This window comes from Polyodon spathula, chromosome 4 (genome assembly GCF_017654505.1).
Source record: "Polyodon spathula isolate WHYD16114869_AA chromosome 4, ASM1765450v1, whole genome shotgun sequence".
Taxonomy (NCBI): domain Eukaryota; kingdom Metazoa; phylum Chordata; class Actinopteri; order Acipenseriformes; family Polyodontidae; genus Polyodon; species Polyodon spathula.
The window spans coordinates 44,177,775-44,199,779 of NC_054537.1; the positions used below are offsets into that span (position 1 = coordinate 44,177,775).

The following is a 22,005-nucleotide window of genomic DNA, read 5'->3' on the forward strand; positions in this document are numbered from 1 at the left end:
ACTACACATTTGCATCATGTTCCAGTTGGGAAAATATTCCGATTGAAACCTAAAGATGCCAAATCATTCCAATAAAGATGTTTGATCTAGGCTAGTGTCTCATTTTGGGTGATTTATTAGCACAATATTCTCACAAATCATATTTTGCTGTAGGCCATTTGGTTTTTGCTGTTTTGAATAAATGGATTATCCATGTTTGTTCATGCAAAAAGTTGATTTATTTGTTTTCCCCCTGGCAAGTCTGTGGGATCTTCTATTTTGAATACAGTATGTATTTAATATACATTGCCAAAAAGTATTGGGACAAAGGGTACAGCATGATATTAATAGTGTACATGTCATTTCACAATGACAGTGGAGTGATGCACTATATTGTTAGTTGAAATAGATCCAAAAAGGACAATAAGGAAATTGTACAAATTATAGAATAATGGACCCTTTTTAATTGTTCTTCCTGGCAAAAATCAGTACTGTAGTATATTTATCTTTTGCACTAATATAATATTGTGCATGGTGTCTCAGGAACTGCATACAGCTCGTTGCTCTGATCTTAGGTAAAAGTGTTTTTTTTTTTTGTTGTTGTTGTTGGGTTTTTTTAAGCATAAAAGGGAACACATGTTACAATGATAAGCAACCAACCTAATTAAATATTGGGCTGTCAGACTGGGTCAAGGGACAGTAATTTATCTTTACATTGCCACTCACTTAAAATAGATCAAGTGCACCACTCCAGTGTTATTGTTAAAATTGCTGACCATAACTTGCCACCTTGAATTTTGCAGTGATCTGTCATGCTTTGTACTGTAAAGCCTTCTAAACAGTGTCTTCATATCTCTTGCTGTGTTACTCTGATCAAGCTGAAACTAAAAGGCTGGCATTCGAGTAAACACATGATGGACCAGTTGCAGAGAGTACTTACTTAAGGGAGTCAAACCTTTTCCAGAGGAGGAACTGTGCTGTCCTTTTTCTAACAATTACATTCTAGTCTGTGTTTGAAAAGCTCCTAAAAAGCATACCTTCAGCAACCTGATATTAAAAGCAACTATAACAAACATTTGTTTTACAATAGGAGTCTTTTTATGCAAAGTTTTCCCTCAGATTTCCTTATTTTAAGATAATTAACTAATTATGTAACTAGAATGGATATGGGCTGTTTGAAAAATCCTTGTTATTGCTGTAAAATCAATCTGCACTTATCCCGATCAAATCGATCATTCTTTAAAGTGGATTGTTTGTCTATACCCATTGTTTTGCTTTCAATCAAACATTATTCAAGTAAGTATTCAGTAGAGCGTGTTTCCTGGGATGCTGCTATCAAGAACATGCTCTTGGTGTTCCTAGGTTGAATAACTGGCTTTGTGTAGGATGTGAATTCACATGAGTGTTGCAGAGCCTCTCAGATCCCTCCAGTCTTGTCCATCCCTGTCTCCAGTGGAAACTCCATAGGACAGCAAGTCTAATCAACTTCTGTATTTATGAAAAAACGCTGGAAGAAGCCCTTAAACTACATATTATATGACAACATAAGTAAATATTTAAAAAATGGCTTCAGATAAGAAATTTCAAGCATTTTAGATCATTTTGTGAGTTTGATGTCATTACTTGAAAGGTTGCCTGTTCCATATTAATTTATAGTTATAGTGTTATGGTTCCCAAAACACATATAACACAACTGTTCATTCAATAATGTAGTTAACACTTACCCGGAGTTGTGGTGAAGAAAAAAAAAAGTTTTCGTCTCCAGTTTTCCCTTCTTTACCGATATTTTTATTTTCTGATTTATATTCCACTGTGTTGTGCTAACTTTTGGGGAATCTTTGGGAAATAAACAGTTAACCCTTTCAAAATGCACAAGAGGATGAGTGCATGGCTAACACTTTCTCTCGCGTATTTGCAAAGTAAGAATGGCCAGTTAGCTCATGTGGGCTAGTTCAGCATATAGAGGGTGAAATGTATTTGGTGCAAGTGAAGTTAGACAGAGGAAAAAGAAAATTCAATTCGATAATATTTTCAACAACAATCTTCCAAACAGGCATCTATTAAAACAGGTTTACAGTGCAATTATATGTGTTTCTTATTAAGCATAGTATTATGCTTTTATTCACTTTGAAAATATTTAATTCAGATATCTTTCCCATCCTCATTATGGCTGCAATAAAATGATACGTCTGGCCCAGAATGTTGTTTTATTCTCTGATGTTATTGCTATGACAACCAGGGTATTATTCTGAATTACATTTGCCAGCAAGGGCCCCTCTGTCTTTTAGGAATTCTCCAAGAGTGAACTAGCCCAGCCTATCGTTCCAGTGCTAAAGCCATGATCAGTGAAAACATTTCCCTCCACTTTCAAAATTTTGTGGGAACAGCTACCAGTATTGCTTTTATTTATACATGAATGGACAAACAAAGCCTTGGTAATCTATTTTTTTTCGTTGCTTAAAATGTACAGAATTAATATGATTGCATTTGTTCATGAAGATAATCTTGTAGTAACTTCAGACATGTTTGGATTTTAGTAATGCAATATACAGAGCTGTCATGCATGTTTAGTGTTCGGTGACTACCTCTAATCAAGTTGAGCCGGTATTTCTCACTCATTCTTATCTTTGTCAGGCCCAGGAGCGACGTAAGCACTTATGTATTAACAGCTGGTCACCCAATCAACACAGGATCCAGACCGGTTTTCAATGAGTGATGAAAATTAGAAATTTAGGTCAAGGGAGCTTTCCATGACTATGACAGAAAATCAGTTTAGTAAAACTACCTACAGTGGCTCCAAAAATTGTCTAGAAGCATGATGAGGACAAGTCATCTGTGATTACATTATCATTATCCACAGTGGAAGTTGATATAGAGTGGACATACAGTACAGTACCAACACTCAAATGACTACAAAGAGTAATTATGTATACCAGTTGCTGTGCTATACCATGGCTTAGTATTTTCTTTACCAACTACTATGCTGTACTACAATTGTCTATGCTTCCACCATGTACCTTAAGAAAACTTAACAAGGCCATTAGCAACAGTAACAGCAAAGCAGCAAAATTAGCTGTACCAATATTGAATAGTGGCCCAATATGGTAAAATAGTTGACTCATAACAATAACCAGTGTATATTGTTTCATACCACTGGGATGAAGGTCATTTCTTAAGGAGTATAATGTAGAGTATAGGAATGCACTAAAGAGGCCACATTTAACTATTTACATGTTAGTTACAATAGACCCTGTATTAGAGGGTATTAAGGTTTCATATAAGATGTACAGTATATTGTAAACTGCTAAAATATGTTGTAAATATTTCAAAAGGCTGTAGGTAAAAATATAAAACTACCTATTTTCTAAATTGTTATGGACCATTAAACTAATCTACAGCAGTTAGATACACAATATTGTACTACAACACTCGAACATACCACTGATTAGGTATGTACTGATATAACATGACCTAGCAGAGCCAGTCCTTGTGGAGTGATGAAAAAAGACCCGTAACAGGAACATCTTCAATCTATTTAACTGCTGTGAAAGTCCATTCAGCTGGGGCAAGGAACTGTAGTGTAGTTCAACTGCAATTTATAAATGTGCAGTAGATGCAGATTATAGCACTGTAGCTGCAGTCACATGTCCTATGGAAAGCAGAAAGAAGATAAATGTAGAAAATGGAAGAGAAATGTAATTACAGAGCAGTAAAACTGCTGCTACAAGCCTATTCTTCAATTACCCTCAGTGTGGGTGTGATATATATAATCATTAATCAATGTACTTAAAATGCACTTTTCTTCATGTGAAGATAAAGAGTAATAGAATTTCGAGCAAGAGTAAAGCGACAAGGAAGTGTGCTCATGCAAATGACTGTGCAGATAAAGATTTTGTTATGCTTTTGTTTAAATGTAAACCTGTTTATTGTACTTTGAAATGTTTATCTTCAAATGTTCTGTATGAAAAATGACTAGTTAGTATTCATTATGATTGTGGGAATAGAAAGCCACATGGAAAGTTATTTGTTTTGCAGTAGTGAGAGGTATTGGCTACACAATTTGCAGTATTGTGTTTGCTTGTTGCACTGGCATGGTTTTTGTCAGTTTTCAAAAAATAATTGGCTGCCTTTGTCTCAGTTTACTTTCTTTTCCAACTTCCTCTCTTCTGTGTCAGTGTTCTCCCGATTAGGGATATTTAAATACAAAAAACAATTTGCTAACCTATCCACAGATTGTGGTGCATATTTATGAAGATATAATATTTAACATTAACACTTCAATATCCTAGGCCAGCCCCCACTACGTTGGTGATATACAAACATAATAGTTAATATTGATTTCTTAATATACAGGACGATGCCTCCATTATGCGATTCATATTTGAATATAAAAGTACGGGTTTAGTTCTTCACAAGTTTCATATTTCTTATGAAATTATACTGTATAATTCCATTATTCAATTTTTCAAATATATCAAAATAACTATGAACAAAATAGAAAATAAATATTAAATTATAAAACAAAATATGCTTTCCAGTTGTAATATCAAGAGAGGTTAACCAGTCAAATAACTAAGTCAGTAAACTAGCATTAAAAGTTAATATAGAATGGTCGCAAATCAATCAGAAATGCTTACTTTCTTACCTTGTATGATGAACTGCTGCTTGGTCAGGAGAAACAAACTGATCTCTTTCCCAGAGATCATTGATGTAATCCTTTCCGGTGCAAAGCCTGAGTCACTTCCTCCATAAAAGCCCACTTCATAATGAATCAGTGCCTTGCTAAAGTATTCAGACCCCTGACCAATTCTCTCATATTACTTAATTACAAATGGTACATTTAAATTTCGTTCTGTTCGATATTTTATTTTAAAACACTGAAACTCGAAATCAGTTATTCTAAGGTGACATTGGTTTTATGTTGGGAAATATTTTTAAGAAAAATAAAAAACTGAAATATCTTGCTTGCATAAGTATTCAACCCCCACACATTAATATTTGGTAGAGCCACCTTTCGCTGCAATAACAGCTTTAAGTAAGTTACCTAATATCAACATAAGCTGGGGAGGGGCGGGGGGGCATTGTCTGCAGTCAGGCAGACATCTACACTAACTAGTATATACTAGCCATACACCGAATGTAAGTATTTTACCTAGAGGCTACATGTTATACATTTGGCACTAACGTTGCGGCTTTGACGAATGTCATCACGGTATGAGGTGTTATCAGATGAAGACATCCACATTCACAGCAGACGCACAAATCAAACTGCTGTCATTTGCCCCTCTCAAAGGGGATTCCCTCTTAGCTCTAGTCAGAAAGATCCCCTATTCCATATGAAGGAGGTGAGCCAGGCAAGCTATCCTGTTCAGCAGCTGTGAGAGGAGGATTCCCCAGTGTTTTGGGGTGGGGTGTTGGAGAACCAATTCTTATTTTATCCCCCAACCATAACCCCCCTTATTTCACCTGTCACACCATCATGTATAACATAAAAACGTTTCATACTACTTACACACAATGTACTGCGTTTAACTGTTCTTCAGTTATCCTATGTTGTGTCAAATCAGTGACTTGAAATCCCTGTGTCAATTTCTTTACAAAATATTTGAGAATCCCCTTAATTGCTACTGACTGTGCATTACAGTACTGAAATGAAAGCCTGCAATATAAATGACCAGAGATACTAGGCTACTGATTGATGTATATTCAAATAAATACAGTAGTAGGCTATGTAAATAACTAGCTAACTGTATTAAAATGTATTCAGACGTCTTTAGAAATACACCATAGCATTTGATATAAATACAGTATGAATAGCCATATCGGCGTATGCTTAAGTATTACTTTTAGCACAAAGGGAAAACAAATGTAGGGTATGAGTTTTAATCAGACAATAGATGACGCACTCGTGAATCTCCTCTATTTATTTTATTTTCCTTTTTTTCTGTAGGAGAATACTGTAGTTATGCCATTAAAACATGTTTCACCTATTTTAAACTTGTGCTATGCTGCTATGCAAAGTAGCACTGGCTATTAACTGTGAAACTTTGCGTAGTGACCTTCTCAGGAATACCACAAGGCATATGCCAATTGTACATGCCAGTCAAGTTAAATGGAAAGATATAATCTTTTGGAACTTTTTTTCATACAGTAGATTAACTCTTGCTTCCCTGTTGAACAGTATTGTTTTGAGAACATAAACATATATTCAGAAACACAGCAAGTTCAGTGCGCAGTCTGGACCCCCTTACAACAGCAGTGTGCTGCCTTCCAGGAGTTTTTGTCACGCACATCACTGAGAATGTGGACAGGCTGGAGACAACCCAGTAGTAGTTGTCCACATCGGTACAAACAACAGTGGAAGAGACAGACCAAGATCCCTGCAAAACAAATTCAGAGAGCTAGGAAGGAAATTAAAAGACAAGACCAAAACTGTGGAATTCTCCGGGATACTGCCGTCACCTTGCATGGGACCATACGGACAGCTGAAAATAAATAATCTAAATGCACGGCTGAAATCGTGGTGCACACAGGAAGGCTTCACCTTCCTTGAATATTGGACCACATTCTACAACAAGGACTATCTATATAGGAGAGACGGACTGCACTTACAGTACTGTGCAAAAGTTTTAGGCAGGTGTGAAAAAATGCTGTAAAGTAAGAATGCTTTCAAAAATAGACATGTTAATAGATTATATTTATCAATTAACTAAATGCAAAGTGAATGAACAGAAGAAAAATCTACATCAAATCCATATTTGGTGTGACCACTCTTTGCCTTCAAAACAGCATCAATTCTTCTAGGTACACTTGCACAGTCAGGGATTTTGTAGGCATATAGTCAGGTGTATGATTAAACAATTATACCAAACAGGTGCTAATGATCATCAATTCAATATGTTGGTTGAAACACAATCATTAACTGAAACAGAAACAGCTGTGTAGGAGGAATAAAACTGGGTGAGGAACAGCCAAACTCAGCTAACAAGGTGAGGTTGCTGAAGACAGTTTACTGTCAAAAGTCATACACCATGGCAAGACTGAGCACAGCAACAAGACACAAGGTAGTTATACTGCATCAGCAAGGTCTCTCACACCAAAAATTGATTTGATGTAGATTTTTCTTCTGTTCACTCACTTTGCATTTTGTTAGTTGATAAATAGAAACTATTAACATGTCTATTTTTGAAAGCATTCTTACTTTACATCAACTCTACAGATTGATTCACGTGGAACGGGGATATTAACTTATGCAAAAATGCCAAGTTTGGTCGCATGTAGTCTCTAGACCAGTCTCCAGCGAAGCAAGTGCAAGAAGGGTGCACTAAAAGTACGTGCAGCTCGCCCACACATTTTGCTGAAGCAATAGCCAGCAAAAATGCAGTCTTTAGAGACATGAGCTTCAGATCCACAGTGTGGAGTGGCTTTTGTAAGGGCTTCCAGCACCATATCAAGGCGCCACGAGGGGAGGCCAATCTGGTCCGTGAGGGCTGAGATCCCGCTTGGCTGGTCCCTAGGGGACCTGGAGCACACTCGCTTCTTGGGAGGTGAGCCTACCTCTGATGGGGAGAGCGCCGACGCTGCCCCATCGTCCTAGCAGGCCTGCGAGAGCGTCGTCCGAGAGACGGGGAGGGTGACCCAGAGAGCTGTTGTTTCCCCTGAAGGGGGGACAGACTCAGAGTGGGATCCCCTGCTGGAAGGAAATCCCACTCCCACTGCCCTGTTGGCTCTAGCCTTGAGGACCCGCCTCTGGAACTTCCCACAGATCGTGCAGAAGGCCGAGGCATCATGTTCTGGTCCGAGGCATGAGACACAAAACTCATGCGGGTCCTCTGGGGGCAGTTCCGGCTGCAAGAGCCGCATTCGTGGAAGCCTGGCATAGTGTGCATGGCAGTGCACGTGCTTAGGTTGCACGGTGGAGTGCATGGGCACAGGTATGCATGGGGCACAGGTGGAGCACATATGCGCACAGGGTGCACGATAAGTGCACGGGCACGGATGTGCACAGTATGCACAGTAGTGCACGGGGCACAGATGTGCACGGGTGAGTGCACAAGCATAGGGGTGCGCAGATAAGTGCACAGGCACGGATGTGCATGGGGCACGGGTATGCACGGGGTGCACGTGTCGCTGCGAGTATTTGGTGAGATACACTTGGGAAATAATCCCTCAGAAAACCTGACTAAAATTTAGAGTGCAGTGTGCAGCTGGTGTCTGGAGCAGGCTAAGGTCTAATAAAGACCGCTGCTAGGTAGGCCCAGGGCCAACACACACACACCTTGTGTTTCTTTCCTGAAAGAAAGAAAACAAAAAGTTAATTACAAGTAAATATCACACTAATTAACAATAAAGGCTGTAATAATAATAAAGAGACAGGCTTGAAGAGTCAGCAAGCTGAAAAGAGCTAGTAGCTCGATAGTAAGCAACCAGCTGAGTGCTTAAGGGGCAGTGCCAGCCGGCACGTCGAATACGAGAGCTAAAAGCTGGCGCCTAAACCAACCAAGACCGGTGATTTTGCGGCCTTCGCTCAGCGAATGTAAAACTACAGATTCAGTGAAATAAACCCGGGGAAGGGGCAGCTGCCAGCTTCCCATGCACAGTTAAGGCAACGGAGGGTACAAACACTAAATTAAATAAATTAAGAGTGTTGGAAGAACAACGATATAGTTACGTTCAATCTGGATCAAAGGCTGAAAGCAAAAGAGGCTGAGCTTCCTACGCTCTGCATAGTCAATCGTCACCCGAGGGGCGGGTCGCTGACATCAGAGCTACGGAGGCCTAAAGGCAGCTTTTATATTAAGCTCAGCATAATCCTATCACCTGACAGCGATACCCATTAGTTGATGGCTATTTTCGAATTGAAAGACAAAAGCAACAACATGACTACGGCTAGAACTATATAATAATAATAATAATAATAATAATAATAATAATAATAATAATAATAATAATAAAGCAAACAGACAAAAATCTAATGGGTCCAATGTTTATGCCCAGCAAAGTGTAATTTTCATTGTCTTCATCATCATCATCATTGCTGTCTGGCATCTTTTCTATCTCAGGTAAGGGGATGTTCTTTGACATACAGACAATGTGCAGAATTAGACACACACCTATTATTCTGATTGCTCTTTCATGCCTATAAAGTAGACACCCTCCTGATTTGTGAAGGCATTGAAATCTGATCTTTAAGATGCCAAAGTATCTTTCGACGACACATCTTACTTTCTTGTGAGCTGAATTGTAGAGTTCCTCAGCTCTGCTGGAAGGGCGAACACTGGTGTGAACAGCCAAGGCTGTAGGGGATACATAAAAACACAACCAAATCATGTTGGTATATTTGTCGGTGATTTGACTAATTAGTGCAAATAGCAATTGTGACAGACAGGTAAGTGGGTGTGTCCAAAAACCGGAGGTCCAGACAGGAGTTTCTGGAAGGGAGGGCGGTATGGTCCAGGTAAGTTTATTAGTTACACAAAAATAAACAAACAAATCTAAATAACATGCCTAGCCCTTTTTTGGACCTGACTTTCTTCTTTATTACTCACTACACAGAGAAACAAACAAACAAACACAGCTTGAGTCTATAGTCAAGTATTTCCAGTATTAACACAAGTGATCTAGAGTCTGTTCCTTGCGGCAACCTCCCACGATCTGCCCTAACTCTCTCAGATTGCTTCCTTATATACCCAGGAGTCCCTGCCCATCCTGTCTCTGCCGCGGAGGCTGCTGGGACATGTAGTTTTTACTCTCAGGCAGCCATTTCTAAAAGTGACGAAACCTAGCTTCACCACACAATGTTATGTTAAATTTTTTTTTTTTTTTTAAAATACCAGTGAAATCAAAGAAAAACTATTTATTCTTGTGGGCTGTGGGCATGATATGTACCGTTGCTTTCTATGTATATTGTAAATGAGATTACAGTGGTTTATTAATCAAAAACAACTTCATCTTTCATTATGTTAGTAAACAGTTTGATTTCTATAACATACACATTCTATATTCACTTACATGGTTAAAAAGATGTACATAATTGTGAATAAAGAAAAACAGGCACATAAATAAATCCTAAATGCAGTACTGTAACAAGATAACAGCATAAAATCATGCCTAGCGGTTGAGATGAAATAAAAGCAACTTACCAACTGCCTCCCAAGACCCAACAACTGCTTATTTAACCACTGGCAAATCGTTCTGAAATGGTGGAGTTCACCCAGATGAAGCGGTCGTGTGTGCTGCCAGGGAACCGAATAACAGCGTCCAGCACATACATGTTGGCATCTGAGATGACCTGCACATTTAAAGAATGAAACCATTTCCTGCAGACATACAAGTGTTCATCCATGGAAGGAGATTGGATGGTTATTTGACAGACATCTACTGCCCTTAGTACTTACAGTAGGCCACATAATTCATAAAAGTAGTTTATAACCTTCCTTTCACATTCTGTAGGAAATGTTATGTATTGTGCAATGTGGTCACAGAAAGCACTAGACACTTTCCACATGCATTGTGACACGATGCCTTTACTTATGTCATGACAATCACAAAGCACTTCCTGAAAACTGCCACTAGTATAAAACCTTAATGTAGTTAGCGCTTGTAATGATGTAGTCAGTGACATACTCTTGTTTCGTGCCTTAATTTTTTCTCAAACAAATCACATGCATTTGTAATTTCCAATCCAGACAGCCTATACTTTGCTGTAAATATGTTCTACAGGTGGAGCAGCGGGGGTGGAGAGTCCAGGTTTATCCAGTAGAGGGGGTCTCAGGGATTTGTCATGCACACCATGACCTGGCATCTCAGAAATATCACATCTAGTTGACAGGCGTTGCAGCATATAATGAAGTCTCTATCCGAGGAGGCAGCGAGAAGTAGCAACTAGCTCTGATTGAGATGGAAAGAGGCTGAGTGAGGACCTCAAAAGGGGTGATGGAGAAAGTTAAATGAAAAGAAGTGGATCTACTGACTAAGGTGACTAACCTGGATTGTGTTGGGTGGGGGGGTGGGGGGTGGAGGGGGGTGGTGCTGAGATGCCAGCATCACTGTCGAGCCTTCCTGAGGTGTGGGTTAAAGAACAAAACACAGAATATGGGAGTTGCCCAGATGACATCCCTGTGTAGTGCTCCACCCAGCCCATTCCAGATGGTTGCCATGTTGAGGTGCTAGGGAGGCCTCACTTTGGTTGACCCCTGGAGCCAGCATTGCCTCAATTGTTTCTGCTGATGTGGCAGGGAGGCAGGAATTGTCTGGCCCCTGGAGCCAGCATTACACTTCAGCCCTCAACACAGAGCCAATACGATATCCACATTATATTAGCACGCTATAAATAACAGCTACTCTGGTGTAATAAAACTTTCCCAAAGGTAGTCTTATCTTTAAGGACAGACTTCCTTCTCCCCTTGCAAGCTACTTGCCACGTTGTCACTCCATGTGCCAAAGTCATAAAACTGTTTTTGCACCATCTGAATGGAAAAACAAATTGGTGATGTTGCAAAGCTTTTAACTTTAGAAACGAAATTCTGCACTGGAGTAAGTACTTAGCAGGTTGTGTCCTTTTACATCCTACTGTGTAACCAATCTGAAAATGGTTATCATATATAGTAATACTTGTTTAATACTCTAACCTTAACCTTTTATTATTACAAAAATAATAATCTAGCAAAATAAAGATAATTACAAAATTATTTGCAGTGGTGTAACTGTGAAATTACTTTTATTTACAATTGCTTGGCCACCCAGAGTTAAATAGGCATGTTCTTGTAGGTATGGCTAAAATAAAAATTAAATAAAAGGATGGTTGCCTTTTTAATTACTTATTTTGTTATACTAAAACAGTAAATATCTACAGAATTTATATTTTTAAAATATGGACTTATGTTAAAAAAAAAACAAACAAACAAACAAAAAACATACAAAGTACCCATCCTTTGAAGAAATGGAACAGTACATTGTAAACTCGATCGTTATTATCACTTTTTAATCAATGATTTCTGTATGACATTTCTGACGCTTGGCTGGCTTTGTTAAATGGCAAATTGTGCGGTTTTAAAACTCCTGCCACATAGATATGAGATATGATGCTCCAGTAGAATTTGGCCACATTGGAAAGATAGCGGGAGGAGGTGCCTGAAGAGCTGGGTTTAACTCAGACTTGCTCCCAAACACTGTCGTTACCTACATCAGATCTGAAGGCTGTTTTCCATTTTTGGAGATTATTTATAGACAAGGGGCGTGGATTAGTAAACAGCACAGCTTAATTTCTTTGTTTTTTGGACAAAAGGGGTTTTATTTTCAAAATAAGGAGGAAATGGTCTGATCGCCACCTTAAAATATTATGTGCTTCCAATAATTACCGAAAGTAAACGGAACATTGACGGGAATCAAGAAAGAGTCTCTCACAGAATCCCCAGCGTGAAATATGACTTGCTAGTATAGCTAAAGGAACCACTTATTTTTTAAATACTATACATTGTATTTTTTTACGAAATGAAAGTGAGACTATTTTAAGATTGTTGCATTTATTATTTCTTCTTTGTAACCGGAGTTGTTCACTTGAAGAGGAGAAAATGAAGAATCGTCAGCCTGTCTTAATCTTCATTATTTGTATATTTTTAGAGGTGAGTAAAAATGGATTCTTATTTTGTATAAAACAAAAACTAAAATAGTAGATATACTAGAAATGAAACAGCGAGCAGTTATGATACAATATGTAAACTAGTGCATTTTTATATTCACAATCGTTAAGCAGGGATAACAGAAATGCTCTCGTCTGACAGATGTTTCACTTGATGGTCTGTTAAGGACGATTACAGTCGCCGACCTACTGATAACCTTTCGTAACAATCAGTTGTTACAATTGTATGTATGTAACCATATCCTAGACAGAGAGATACATTAACATTGCTTTAATATATAGTCAACAGTGAGTTATAATGAACGGAAATAAACGCGTACTTTTTTTTCTTTTTTTTCGACCGGTAATGCAGTCGATACTAAAATATGCAGTGATGTGTTCACAAAGCTCTAACTCAGGAGTTATTTAAAGAATATTTTTATATTTTTAAATCAAATTTGATATTCATAAAACGGCCCTAAGCTAAACTAGCACAGGTCATTTAATGCAGTCCAATCCATCAAAACATATTTATTTCTTTAAAAAATTAATATAAATAAATAAATAAATAAACATTATAAACTATATTAACTGCAGAATGCACTTTTCCTTTTGTCGAGGTAAGCATGTACATATGGCTACACCAGCCGGTTAGCAGCTGTTTAACAACAGCCTGGAAAAAAAGGAATGATCATATTTACATAAGTGGAATTTTGTTAATTGTTATGTGTAAAATATGTTATTCACTACAGAGATTTCTGTAGATTGGTGTTGAGCTGAAATATAATTTAAAATCAATATACTTTCGTAACCTGGCTGACATATTGAGGTCATATAACTTTATAGGGTTCTGCGTTACCTAGAAAACTTAACTGCAAGCATGCTGAATCTACTGACACTGCTGGTAACATTGATCGTGAGGAATAACCGCGTCAAACACATATTGAAAGTGCATAGTGCAAAAAGTAAACTTCAGTGCAATTAATAGTAGCGGAACATTTAATTATTCCTGGAAAAAAAAAAAAAAGAACAACCCAGCTATACCCGTTGTTGACCCGGATGGACAGGATTAGTAAAGTACATTTAGAATTTATTTATTTATTTAAATATCATTCTAACATATTACAAATATGTTGTAAACACCATTTTTTTTTTTTTTAATACAATCCACGTTTAATTTACAGCAGGGTTCATTTTATCATTGTCTTCCAAAATATTAGCACAGCACACCATTAATTACCATAAAATGACACACAGTGCAGCGGTAGTTAGACGTTAGTTGTAAACCCATGTTACAGTTAAAAAGGATGGTGTCAAATTATTATTATTTTTTTTCAGGAATAATAGCGCTACATTCATAACGTTCTACCTCTATTTTCATTGTAAATGTAGCCATTGGTGTCAACACCACCCCAATGTGCACATTCCTCAAATGTTCCATTGTCTTAAGTCTTCTGTTGTCACACATGTGAGCTGTGCATTGTCTAGCTGTATGATTAGAGTTATACTAAGTGTGGATCGATACTACTGTATATACGCAAGTGGATACTTTGTGGCTTCCTGTTCATGCATGTTTTATGCATATGCTAAAAACGCCTCCCGTAGCCCTGCCATTTGGGTGTAGGATCATTGTGGACAGTCGGGGCTATGAGTGATTTAATGTGAAGAGTCTGCCCGTATCAGTATATTAACACCTGCGTTACACTAATCCACAAGGATTAACATCTAATTTCCTGAAAATTTTCAAAAGAGTTCTTGCTATATACGATATATATATATATATATATATATATATATATATATATATATATATATATATATATATATATATAGAGGCAAAGTTTATATCATTTTCTGATTATCTGGAATTATTTAATGGCAGTTTTAAAAAAGCATTCGTTCTGATTGTGAGCAATGTAAAAAGGGTTCCTTTTTCAACATTAAAATATTAAGGCTGTTTAAAAGTTGTATTGCTGGCAAAAAATGAAGTGCATGTAATGAGCAGTGTTGCGTGATGCATTGCCATTGCGGATTCTGCCCCGTCGTTGAGATGAGGTTCAAAGCTCCATTACCATGAATGCAGACGAGCCTGGCACTTTTGCATAGTGGTTAAGACACTTGTGGTGTGTGACGTTGCTGGTTCACGCCTACCTTGTTACATACCACCAGCGTTCTCTCTAAGCTTTTTAGATACTGATAAACTTGTCATTGTGACTGAGAAAGGGTAAATTATCAGTGAGAAACCTTTGACTATGCATTAACCCTTTTAATATATTTTTGTTACATTGTACAATTTTGAAACAATATTCTAGCACAAGTAGCTCAACAATTTTACAATTTACTTTAAATTTTAACAAGACATTTATTGTGACTCTGCCTCTGATTTTGAAACATCCTCTGATCCTATGCAGCCCTGTCGGTTGCTACCATAGATATAGACTGCATGCTTACTGGTGGCCTGCATAAAATTGCTTTATACCACTGCATAAAACACTGGAGTCTGCATGCCTGTAACCATCTTTAGGGCTACTAACTGTTCCATTGTTGGGAATACCACATTCCGTTTTTCAAAAATGGCCAATTCCGTTTGTTCACACTTTTTTAATCAACATATTAATAATTAAATATGGCATTTGAACATAAATATAATGTTGCTAAAGCACCCGAAGACACTTCAAACCTGTCATAATGTTTATAGACATCACTTGATTCACTGCTGGCATTAAAATAAGCAGGAACACCTAAGAATTATATAACAACAGTTCAGCAAACCAAATGTCCAGCACAGTTGTGAGAATCATATTTATATTTAGTCTTCCACTAACACTGTAGTTCAGTCTACAAATAAAGGTGTTTTGAAAAGACCGGTTTAGCTTATTGCTGGCATTTACAATAACAATAAAAAAATATGAAACAGCTTAGTAACAGTCAGCAATGCCATGTGAGAGTAACCCTACGTACAGTACATGACACATTAAGTTTAGCATTTTGCTGGCATTATAATAATAACTGACTGACTCGTTGCACTAAAACAGGATCACTGCTGTGTATCATCCGATTGTAATTTAAATAGCGCCCCTTTTAATGTAAGCGCTATCCTATCAGTTGTTTATTTCCTAATTTTGCAGTGTTATTTGCAAGATTTTAAGAGGCGTGTCTCCAGACAGAATGTCTTTATGAAAACAGTGGTGTGTAGTGTAGTGACTATATCCTGTACACAGTAACGTGATCAATTTCCTTGGGGTTCTCACTAGGAATTTTTCACAGCATGGTGGTGGGAGGAGTGGGGTGCAGGGGCGGCACATACTTACGCTTTGTGGAAGTAGTTGTCAGGATAATATTCTGTGTCTATGGTTGTCAGTAGGTAGATGCAGAGTCTGTGTCATAGGATGACGTACTCCCTAGCAACGCATGGACGCCATTCCACGGAGTGGAAACTAGATTTTTGCCATAGTGTTATCGTTTCTGTCCAACTGAGAAACCTGCTAACCTGAGAAAGCTATACTAATAATGTGCATCATTTCACATTTTAGTTATTCTAATAAATTTACTGTGATCATGTGATTGTGGAGTTTTGCTTTTGTTGTCGTTGTTTCGATATATAGGCTGTTGCACCATTAAAAGAACTACACTTGATCACACGTGTGCTTGCAAGAATAAGTGAAAAACCCATTTGTCACTGTTGTTCCATTGTTAAGGAATATACAACAAATGTTTTTCCACTCATTGCAAGCAAAACTAGACATGTACTGTGTTCCACATTTTATATTTTAAAACTTACATACTATATGAAAATCTATCTATGGGAAACTGAAGCCATACAAAAGGATTATTGTAAAATTGTGGAACTTTGCCTTTTTTTCTAAAGACCTTGAAATAAAAAAGATTGCAAAACTATTTGGAATACACATTGCTATTCTTCGTCTGAAGGATTTATTTATTTAACCCAGCTTGTTATGCTACGTTCCCACTAGCCACTCGCCACTTCGCTACAAGCGAAACATTTTTGTTTGTGGCTCAACAATTTTTCCTGAAGTTCGTCACAATGGCAAAGGTTTTGAAAAATGTACTTGTGTAAGACTGCCAGCACATTCACCGTGTGCTGGTAGATGAAACAATACAGACTGTTTAGTTTGATTACTTGTGAAACAAAAAAAACCAAAAACACATGGCATACAAACGGGAAAAAATGACCAGAATCATGTTCCGAAAGATGCATCCCAAGGAATACCAGTCACCCATGCACACAACTAATATATGACTGTGATACTAGTCACAGGGAGGTGAAGCAGTCATGGTTTCAAACATACCCTCTGGTCCCAAAAGAACATTTTCACAGACGGCAACCAAAAACACGCCGCTTGAAGATCACAGCTAGGTTTTTTTTCTTCTGTTCTTAGCTATCTCTTTAAAATGTGTTAAAATATATTTTGGAAATAGTAACAGAGTGGATTCGAAAGAGGAATAATTTAATAAAATAATAAATACATTTATTTTTTTAAAAAGAAGGATTCGTCTCACCATGATTTATTGAGTTTTAATGTCAGAATCGGTACAGTATTACTGTCAGTAGTTACAGGTGAAAGAACATGTTTTTTTAAACAGTAGTGGCTGTACAATCCTACTAAGATTATTAATCACATTAGTACAGTCTTGTGTAACTTGAGATGCGGTTGGTCAGGAAGGCACTAACATTAACATCCACTAATAGCACTGTCTACTGGCACAATTTTGCTTTACCGTTCTGTAGTCGAAAGAAAGCCACATTACAGTCAAAATAATGTAAAGGATTATGCAGTACATATATATCTCTGCAAACCTATTCAGTATTTAGGAAATATGTAATGATGTTGTTTCACGTGGGACTAAGTTTGTCATTTATTAAATATGAATCAGAGTTATAGTGCAAATTAAATATAATATTTATGTGTATTATAAATGGTAAGGTCTGGCATTTAAATATCTATGTGTTTTCAAATAAAATACAGCCTTTTTGCCTTGCTGAAACAGTATGTTTATAACTTGTTTATAGTATTGTTAAGTGGCTATAGTTTTTCCAGTGTGGCTAAAAAATGTTAAGTTATTTAGCCACAGTTGCTAACTAAATGAAAGTCTTAGAGGGAACATAGTTATGGTATAATAATAAAGATCTGCAACGGTGTATCAGGGGCACACCCAGGATCTAGTCTCATCCGTCAACAGGGGGGAATGTGCTAATAAAGTTCAGTGAAGTTCAATCTCATCTCCGTGTCGCATACATTACATGCACCAAACTAAAGAACATGCTGTCACAAGCACCCATTGACAGGATTATTATTATTTTTTGGCCGTTACGCAAACTGAAAACACAGCGCAGCGGCCTGACTACAGCGTCATTTTTCCAGGTAACAATGTACCATAACCATAACGCTCAACAGCGCTGGTGAGAACCCTGTGCCTTTAAGGATTGTATAGCTAGAAAATAGTTGAGTTCAATTCTTTGTCGTCAGAATTGTAAACTTGGTTGCTTTTCTGGAAGGAGAAACCACCCAGAACCAATACATCATCAGCAAGCGCATAAAATCTCTGTGTACTATTCATTCTTGTCGCTTCTTTTTGTTTCGGCCTCCATCCTCCCCAGCAACCACCTCGCAGCATGCCTCGTCCTGGGGGGAGGTGGCTCATAGCCACATCCTCTCTGCGGCACTGGGATGCATGTATCTGTTTATGTATTTCCAGCCGGCCTCGCGCAGGTAGCCGTTGGGCACCCGTGGATGAAACCTCCAGCCAAATATATATTTCACTTGGGCCCTGAGCGCCCTTCACAGTCAAAAATCATCTGCAATTGCAATCGCTATCATCATCATTCATTCACTGCCATTCACTTAAGCAGATTCTCTGTGCTGAAAATATAATTCAATTAAGAAATGGCCATGGTTTAAAATTGCCAATTATAGCTTCATTAAAGGCAGGTAGCGGGAAAGAAATAAACTAAACAATAATGGAATATGCAATTCATTTAGCTTACTTCAGGAAAACTCTGTCTTGAGCGCAGTACCTTAGGTCTTAGAATGCAGTGCTTTGCCATTGTTGCCGTCTTATTTGCTTTCTTATTCTCTACGTGTTTACGGCTGGCATTGTGAGATTTAATGGTATTGATTTGTGCACGATCACGCAAATTAAAGAAAAACTTTAAGAATACTATTGCACCATCCTCATATAGATAATCAGATTTCTTTTAGCTCTGTCTTACTGAAACATTTCTTCGTTGGTGCAGCCGCCATGTTGAGTTTCAGCAGAGACAGGGAGTGAAGTCACATGATGAAAAAACTTGCAAAAAATAAATAACGGACATGGTACGTCTTCTTCAATTACTATACACTTAAATGTGTATTTTCGACTAATGTGCTGATTACATTTTTACCAGTTTCAAAATGCTTGAGATGAGTTCTGAAAAGTTGTTTTTTAAAAGGGAAATAAAACAAAAATCGTCAAAGTGTGATTATTGTGATTTTTACTTATGTTTACCGGAGTATTTACAGTGCCTATAGAAAGTTTACACACCTTTGAACGTGTTTCTCATTTTGTTGTGTCAGTGCCCCAGAGTTTCATGGACTTAAATGAGGATTTTTTCCACTTATCTACACACCAGACTCCACACTGTTAAGGGGAACAAAGTTTTTATTGAGAAAAAAAAATTATATATATTAAAAATCCAAAACTGAAAGGTCATAATTGGATAAGTCTCCATCCCCCCTGAGTTAATACTTAGTGGAATCACCTTTGGCAGCAATTACAGCTGTTAGTCTGTTGGGATAGGTCTCTACCAACTTTGCACACATAGATTTGGCAATATTTGACCATTCTTCTTTACAAAACTGTTCAAGCTCTGTCGAGTTCCTTGGGGAGCGTTGATGGACAGCAATCTTCAAGTCATGCCACAAATTTTAATTGGATTTAGGTCGGGGCTCTGACTGGGCCACTCAAGGACATTTACCTTTTTGTCCCTTAGCCACTCCAGTGTAGCTTCGACTGTGTGCTTTGGGTTGTTGTCATGCTGAAAGGTGAACTTTCGTCCCAGTTTCAGCTTTCTTGCAGAGGGCAGCAGGTTTTCCTCAAGGACTTCTCTGTACTTTGCTCCATTCATTTTCCCTTCTATCCTAACAAGTGCCCCCATCCCTGCCGATGAAGAACATCCCCATAACATGACACTGCCACCACAATGCTTCACAGTAGGGATGGTGTTCTTTGGGTGATGTGTTGTGTTGGTTTTGCGCCAAGCATAACGTTAGGCCAAAAAGTTCCATTTTAGTTTCGTCACACCACAAAACTTTTTGCCACATGTCTATAGAGTGTTTTTTTGCATACTTCAAACATGATTCAAGGTGGGCTTTCTTGAATAATGGCTTCCTTCTTGCCACCCTACGATACAGGCCAGATTTGTGGAGTGCTTGGAATATTGTTGTCACATGCACACTTTGACCAGTCTTGGCCATAAAAGCCTGTAGCTCTTGCAAAGTTGCCATTGGACTCTTGGTAGCCTCTCTTATCAGTCTCCTTCTTGCTTGTTCATCCAGTTTGGAGGGACGGCCTGATCTGGGCAGGGTCTTGGTGGTGCCATACACCTTCCTTAATAATCGTCTTGACCGTGCTCCAAGGGATATTCAAGTCCTTTGATATTTTTTACACCCAGAGTTCTTTTGAAAGCACCTTGGTGCTCATGGTTGAGTCTTTGCTTTGAAATGCACTACCCAGCAGAGGTAACCTACAGGAACAGCTGAATTTATCCTGAAATCATGTGAATCACTACAATTTAACACAGGTGGAGGCCACTTAACTTTGTATGTGATTTTGCAGGCGATTGGTTACACCTAAACTAATTTAGGATTGCTATTACAAGGGGGGTGGCCACTTATCCAACCAAGCTATTTCTGTTTTTATTTTTAATTACTTTTCTACAAATATCTAGAATATTTTTTTAAGTTGTGGGGTAGGATGTGCAGATAAATGAAAAAAAAAAAACATCTGCATTTTAATTCCAGGCTATAAGGCAACAAAAGGTGAACATTTTGAAATGGGATGTAGACTTTCTGTAGGCCCTGTATATCACATGTCCTCCATTTGCTTTTGTTATGGATTTCAGACATTTATGATAGGATACTTTAACCAATATTTACATCTTGTTAGGGAAATCTTTGCCCATTCTATCTTGTGTATTTCCTTCAGCTCAGACAGATTGGATAAGCAATCAGATTAGTCCAAAGCATTTCTATTGGATTGAGATCTGGTGGTTGTAAAGGCTTTTCTGGTTTCTTCAAGAATTCCAGAGGACTAGCCGTATGCTTTGGGACATTGTCAGGTGAAGGTTTTGAAAGGAGGTGTAGAATTTCTATAGGCACTGTATACTAAATAATGCAGAAAAATTATGCTTCACTGATTTTAGCATTTAATTATACAACAAATTAAAAACTGTAAAGTTCATGAGCAGCACTGAGCAGCACTCTCTAGAGGCAGAATCGCCTCACGCCTGCTTCGCCTGCCCTGTACCAGTAGATTCGCTGGTGCCCGAGCGAGCTCTGTACTAATGTGACGTGCATTTTCACAGAGGGAAATCAGAGAATCAGCTGCAACACAGACACAAATATGGTTATGTTAATGCTTTGTAAGAATGGTCTCAAAATAATACGTTTACCTCAAGAGGCTGGAGTCTCGATTGAGGTTGATATTTATGATAATAACTTGCGATAGTCAGTAAACTGAGTGCGAAGGTTGTTGCCAATTACTGCAAAAAATGTGCACATTATAGCCTTAGAGAGAATGCTGCATATAACACCCTAATACTATACAGTTGTACTTTAAGTTTTAAAAAAAAGTGAAGGGAGTAGACAACAGTTGGGTACCAAAGGGTGATGCAGTGAGAGCTGTGAACAGTATTACTTATTTCGTAAAATAATTGTTGTCACAGAGACGGCTGAAGTGGGCGGCGTCAGAACCAGGAAAGAAATGAAATACACAAAGACAGAACAGATGAATTGAAATGATGATGGCGCTTGCTTGCGCCGGTTTATTGTAAATAAAGGTTTAACAAACACGAAAACAGGACATGGCACTCTATGCCAAAATAAAAAGACAAACAAAACGAACTACACAGACAAATCACGGTGAGTTTTTAAATAAACAAGTATCGTGCTGGTCCCACTAGCATGCAATAGCAATTGTTATTACCACTCTCCTACTCTCTCTTCCATTCTCCACTCACCGAACACCCAACCGCGAGTGAGTAAAATGTGCATCTATATATACTGTTGCGCTGGGATTCAATTACTAATTAATTATTCACTTGAATCCCAGCACGTGAATTAATTATGTGCAACCTCGTGCTCACATATTAACTACTTTAAATGTACGTGAAGTGATGTACAATCCCA

At 38.0% G+C, this 22,005-nt stretch overlaps 1 protein-coding gene across 2 annotated transcripts in view; it reads left to right on the forward strand.

Moving 5' to 3' along the window:
* Positions 1-12,117: 12,117 nt before the first annotated feature.
* vopp1 (VOPP1 WW domain binding protein) overlaps positions 12,118-22,005 on the forward strand; it is a 98,931-nt gene continuing 89,043 nt past the window's right edge. For both annotated transcript variants that reach the window (XM_041247979.1, XM_041247981.1), the window contains exon 1: positions 12,118-12,602. In XM_041247979.1, the coding sequence (XP_041103913.1) occupies positions 12,552-12,602 (51 nt within the window). In that variant the 5' untranslated portion in view covers positions 12,118-12,551. The remainder of the gene's footprint in view (positions 12,603-22,005) is intronic.